The sequence below is a fragment of the Otolemur garnettii genome, unplaced genomic scaffold (genome assembly GCF_000181295.1).
Source record: "Otolemur garnettii isolate 467f Iridium unplaced genomic scaffold, OtoGar3 scaffold00049, whole genome shotgun sequence".
In the NCBI taxonomy this organism is placed as follows: domain Eukaryota; kingdom Metazoa; phylum Chordata; class Mammalia; order Primates; family Galagidae; genus Otolemur; species Otolemur garnettii.
The window spans coordinates 4,384,896-4,391,097 of NW_003852444.1; the positions used below are offsets into that span (position 1 = coordinate 4,384,896).

At 49.0% G+C, this 6,202-nt stretch overlaps 1 protein-coding gene across 3 annotated transcripts in view; it reads left to right on the forward strand.

The window, feature by feature from the left end:
- Nucleotides 1-1,841: 1,841 nt before the first annotated feature.
- Nucleotides 1,842-6,202, forward strand: part of MKRN1 (makorin ring finger protein 1) — a 39,277-nt gene continuing 34,916 nt past the window's right edge. The window contains exon 1 of one of the 3 annotated variants that reach the window (XM_003791568.3): nt 1,842-2,239. In XM_003791568.3, the coding sequence (XP_003791616.3) occupies nt 2,025-2,239 (215 nt within the window). In that variant the 5' untranslated portion in view covers nt 1,842-2,024. Of the gene's footprint in view, nt 2,240-2,403; nt 2,554-2,982; nt 3,018-6,202 lie in introns of those variants that run through there. The other 2 variants (XM_023514206.1, XM_023514205.1) reach the window with 2 other exon arrangements.

Genomic DNA, 6,202 nt, shown 5'->3' on the forward strand with positions numbered 1-6,202 from the left:
TGAGCTATAGGCGCCGAGCCGATAAAACAAACTCTTTAACTCCCATGAGTACTCCCCACGGTACAGGCAGCCCCCTCTAGTCTCTGGCGTCTGAGAAGGCCTTAGCAATCTGAGGAGGTTCTAGATGTCTTCACATTACACCATGTCATTACTCCACCTACAATTGAGAATCTGGCTGCGTATACCATGCTGGTATGCTCATATATTTTTGTGAGTGAAGAAATACATCAATTTTGCTTCTGTACAAATTTTACCAAGTAAACTGAAATAGACCTGGCTGTTTGTTTAGTTTGTTTTGTTCCCTTATAATACAAAACATCATTATTCCTATTTCCAATTGTTACCAGACCAAGATGGATCTGGCTGCAGATCCTACTGGGATAGGTCCACTAAGCTTTGTGAGAGGTGGGGATTCTGGAAATCAGTAAGAGTAGCCTCTCCAAGACTGTTCTGTTCTTCCATTTCCAAAATGACAGTTTTATACATTTGAGTTCAAAGTGAAGACCATGTTAATCCTTATTTTAAACAATAATCAGCAGAACCCATGACCCACAGTAAACAATAATCAGTATAACTCATGATCTAAAATAATATTCCAATTCAAAAGTTAATCTCCTAAATCAATCCACCTAAACTACAAAAGATAGGAATCCTTTTTTTTTTCTTTTTTTGAGACAGAATCCCACTATGTTGCCCTCAGTAGAGTGCTGTGGCATCACAACTTACAGCAACCTCAAACTCTGGGCTTAATTGATTCTCTTGCTTCAGCCTCCCAAGTAGCTGGGACTACAGGTGCCCACCAAACGCCTGGCTGTTTTTTAGAGATGAGGTCTTGCCCTGGCTCAGGCTGGTCTCAAACTTGTGAGCTCAGGGAATCCACTCGTCTCAGCCTCCCAGAGTTTTGGGATTACAGGCAGGAGCCACTGCCCGACCCTAAATTATTATTACAGTTTTTACAGGAGAAAGTGGGTGCACCAAGAGCTAAGATAACTTGTTTAAAGACACAGAGTTAGGGGAGAAGCCAGGAGAAAATGAGGACAAGTGGATTCCAGAGCCTTTTATTAGCCACAATGTTATTCTCTTGAGCTTAGAGCGGTTAAAATTCTTAGCCAAGGTCACACTGCTGATACCAGGAATAAGAGATTTTTTTTTTTTTTTTTGAGACACAGACTCAATATGTCACCCTCACTGCAGTGCCATGGAGTCACAGCTCACAGCAACCTCAAACATGGCCTCAGGTGATTCTCTTGCCTCAGCATCCAGTAGCTGGAACTACAGGCGTGTGCCACAACGCCCACTATTTTTTGTTGCAGTTGTCATTGCTTAGCTGACTCAGGCTGGGTTCGAATCTGCCACCCTCGGTGCATGTGGCTGGGGCCGTAACCACTGTACTACGGGTGCTGAGCTAAGAGAGCATGTTTATTAAGTGTTTACTATTTCTCAGATACCAAGAAATCATATTTATTAAGTGTTTGCTATTTCCCAGCTATTAAATCTCGTGATTTCCACGCGTGTCATATAATCCTCACAGCAACCCTACGAAGCAAGGGACTAACATCCTCATTAGGGACAGTAGGAAATTGAGGCTGAGACAGAACAAACATGTAGCTCAAGTTCACACTAGGAAAATGGAAAAGTCTGGTTTCAAACCCAGGCATTTCCTACCCCGGCCTCCTATCTCCATCCGCTTCCAGCTCTCAGTGAGGGCGTGAATATGGACTTCGCCTGAATTTGGAGCATCGCCGCGTACCTGGACACAGCCCCGTGTAGTCCCGCCCCCTTCCCGGTGAGCCGTCTCCTCCACCAATCAGCTGCGCCGGGGGCGGGTCGCGGGCGCGCAGGCTCCGCTACCGCATCTCAAGTGCCAAGAGCTCACGGAGACGCAGCGCGGGGCTGGCGGAGACCGAGCGGGCGCCTCAGTCTCCTTCCCCTCGCCGCGCCTCGCCGGCTTTCCTCTTAGCAGCCGGACCGGAACTATGTGATCCCGGAAGTTCCGGGGCCATTGCTGTGTGGGATAAACAGTAATGGCGGAGGCTGCGGCTCCCGGAACAACAGCCACAACATCAGGAGCAGGAGCGGCAGCAGCGGCGGTGGCAGCGGCCTCCCCCACCCCTCTCCCCACAGTCGCCGCCCCGTCCCTGGGGGCGGGGGGAGGGGGCGGCGGCAGCGACGGCAGCGGCAGCGGCAGCGGCAGCGGCAGCGGCAGCGGCAGCGGCTGGACTAAACAGGTCACCTGCAGGTAGGACGTTGCGTGGCCGAGCGCCGGGCGAGGGGAGGGCGCCGCGCGGTCTGGGCGGGCGGGAGCGGTAGGAAGGAGGGCTGCCGGCCGGCGGGGAGCGGGCGCGGAGCCGGCGCGGAGCGAGGGAGGGGCCGGCGTGTCGGCGACCCCCGTGGCCGCTCACTGCGTCAACCCCCGAACGGCCGCGGAGGCCTCAGCGCAGTCGGCGAAGGCCCGGCCGCGCGCGATCGCCCTGGTGGCCTCCCGGGCTGCTCCGCCACTTCCCCTCCCCTGCGCCCTTCCTGCGCTGGGCTCCGGCCGCCCTTGGAGGGAAGGTAGGATGGCTCCCCCCTGCCGGATGGAGAGTGTGTGTGTGTGTCTCCTGTGTGTGGACGGAGGCCCCCCGCCCCTACCTCCGGCTCTGAGCTTTGGGACGGGGTCGCCTGGAGCCCATCTCAGCCGCCCTCTCCGGGCCAGGGCAGCCGGGTGAGGGCCCCAGCTCTGCTCCCTGCGTGTCATCCGTTTGTAACGTCTTTCGCGACTCTCCGCCCCCGCCCCCCGCCCAACCGTGAGAAGAAGCTTTTGTATTTTTTCTTTGTATGTTTGTTGAGGTTGGCGGTGGTGAGCTTTGTCTTAGGACCCAGCTACCAGGGGACCGGGGTCGCCTCCTCCACCCGGGATTTTATGAGCTGCCGTTATTACTTTTCCCCTGCACAGGGTTCCTCCCGAAATTAACGCATTTTCTGAGGGGAGTGAAAAGAGGTCGTTGCTTTCCAAGAAGAGATTTGGTTTTGGCTTGGTATGTGAAGTGAAAATGTTAGAAAAATAAGTGGTGGCAGTTGTTAGGATCTGTAAGTGGGGGAGAAAATTACCTAGCTGTCCGCATAAGAGGGCATTTAATTGCATGTTACGGTCCTTTTAAAATAGTGACTAGTCGGGGCTGTAAGTTTTTCTGTGGGTTGAAAAAAATCCCGTGAAACTCGCGTTTTCAACAGGGTGGGATAATTTTATATGCATGTATGTAAACTTTTTTTTTTTTTTTAGTGGAGGACAGAGTCTCACTATGTCACCGTTGGTAGAGTGCCGTGGTCACAGCTCACAGCAACCTCAAATTCTTGAGCTCGAGCGATTCTCTTGCCTCAGCCTCCTGAGTAGCTAGGACTACAGGTGCCTGCCACAACTCCCAGCTATTTTTAAAGACGGGGTCTCAGCCTCCTCAAACTCTTGGGCTTAATCCATTCTCTTGCCTCAGCCTCCCAAGTGGCTGGGACTACAGGTGCCCACCACAACACCCGGCTATTTTTTGGTTGTAGTTGTCACTGTTGGTTTGCAGATCTGGGCTGTATTTGAACCCTCCAGCTCTGGTGTATGTGGCTGGTGCCCTAGCTGCTAAGATACAGGAGCCGAGTCAATATGATATATTTTCAATAATGGGGTGCAGAAAGCAGAAAGGCAATATATCAGGTAACTTGCCTTATTCTTACGTAGATGTGAAGAATGGAATTAAGTGCAGTATCCCCAGAAATGAAATTTTTAAGGTTCCTAGGCGCAGTGAGGTGGCTTACACCTTGTAATCCCAGCACTCTGGGAGGCTGAGGTGGGTGGATTACCTGAGCTCACAGGTTCTAGACCAGCCTGAGCCAGAGTGAGACCAGCCCCTAAAAATAGCTGGGTGTTGTGGCTGGTGCTGGTAGTCCCAGCTACTCAGAAGGCTGAGGCAAGAGGATCACTGCAGCCTAAGAGATGAGGTTGCTGTGATCTATGACTCCATGGCCTTCTACTGAGGGTGACAAAGTATCACTTAGTCTCAAAAAAAAAAAGAAAAGAAAAGAAAAAAATTTAAAGTTTCTGTTTATAGAACTACTTTTTTGAATCTCTATTTCTCTTTTCTCTACAATGTTAGAGTTGATGTATGTGTTCTAGTTGTACCTTTTATTTATTATTTTTTTTTTTTTAGAGATAACAGTCTTATTTTGTCACCCTCGGTAGAGTGCCATGGCATCAGCTCACAGCAATCTCCAGCTCTTGGGCTTAGGTGATTCTCTTGCCTAAGCCTCCTGAGTAGCTGGGATTGCAGGCACCCACCAGAATGCCTGGCTATTTTCTTGTTGCAGTTTGGCGAGGGCTGGCTTTGAACCCACCACCCTCGGTATATGGGACCAGTGCCCTACTCCTTTGAGGCACAGGCAATGCCCATAATTGTACCTTTTAAAAATAAAAACTAGTGGGGCATCTCCTGTGGCTCAAAGGAGTAGGGCGCCAGCCCCCATATGTCGGAGGTGGTGGGTTCAAACCCAGGCCCAGCCAAAAAACCCCCAAAACCAAAAAACTAGTGTTTCTTTTTTATTTATTTATTTTCTTTTTTAGATAGTGTGACTCTGTTACCCGGGCTAGAATGCCATGGTGTCAGCCTAATTTACTGCAAACTCATTCTCCTGGGTTCAAGTGATCCTCCTGCCCCAGCCTCCTAAGTATGTGGGACTATAGGCATACCCCATAACCCCTGCTGATTTTTCTGTTTTTAGTAGAGACAGGTCTGGCTCTTGCGGAGGCTGATTTCACTTTTTGTTTGTTTGTTTTTTGAGTCAGAGTCTCAAGCTATTACCTTGGGTAGAGTGCTGTGGCGTCATACCTCACAGCAACTTCTAACTCTTTTTTTTTTTTTTTTTTTTTGAGACAGAGCCTCAAGCTGTCCCCCTGGGTAGAGTGCCAGGGCATAGCTCACAGCAACCTCCAACTCTTGGGCTTGCTTTGAGTCTCCTGCCTCCACCTCCTAGGTAGCTGGGACCACAGGCACCTGCCACAACGCCTGGCTATTTTTTTTCCGGTTGCAGCCATCATTGTTGTTTGGCAGGCTCGGGCTGGTTCGATCCTGCCACCTTAGGTGTATGTGGCTGGCGCCTTAGCCACTTGAGCCACAGGCACCAAGCCAACCTGGTATTTCTATGCTTATTTGTTTATCCTATTGTGTCTATAAATTCACCTCAACTTTACATTTCTACACAGAATTCATCATCACTTTGAACATTTTACTTTTCCCTCTGTTAGGTACTTTTTCTTGTTCCTCATTTTCCCAGTTCCTTACCAGTAACCTAAGAATGAATCTAAACAGTTCAGCAGACTAATATCCTCTTTGCAGTGGGTGCAGTGGTGCATGCCTGTAATCCTAGCTCTCTGCAAGGCTCTCTGCAGATGGATTGCCTGAGCCCACCCTGAGGTTCAAGACCACCCTGAGCAAGAGTGAGACCTCATTTCTAAAAAATGGCTAGGCGTTTTGGCAGGTGCCCGTAGTCCTAGTCACTTGGGAGGCTGAGGCAAGAGGATCACTTGAACCCAAGAGTTTGAGGGTCCTGTGAGCTATGAAACTACAGCACTCTGCTGAGGGCCACAAAATAAGATTCTGTCTCAAAAAAAAAATTCCTCTTTGCCAAAGGATGTTTGAAACTGGTAAAATATCCTAGATGTTTCCTGGACCAGCAGGAATTATTTGCCCAGGAACAAATAGATTTATGTATTTAAGAAATTTACAGGCTGTGCCTGTGGCTCAGTGAGTAGGGCACCAGCCCCATATACTGAGGGTGGCAGGTTCCAGCCCGGCCCCTGGCCAAACTGCAATAACAACAACAAAAAATAGCTGGGCGTTGTGGTGTGTGCCTGTAGTCCCACCTACTTGTGAGGCTGAGGCAAGAGAATCGCCTAACCCCAAGAGCTATGATAGCACCGCACTCTACCAAGGGTGACAAAGTGAGACTCTGTCGCTTAAAAAAAAAAAAAGAAGAAGAAATTTGCATAGCTAAGTAACCTAATAATTTGAACAAGCATTATGTAAAAGATAGATGCTTAGATGTACTAGTTTAGTTTTATGTAACCTCTTTGTAGCTTTTGCTTGAAACAGTTACCTCTGAAAAGTACAGATTAGTTCATATATCTTGGGTTTTAATGTTTGACATTTTTTTCTTTTTCTTTTCTTTTTTTTTTTTTTTT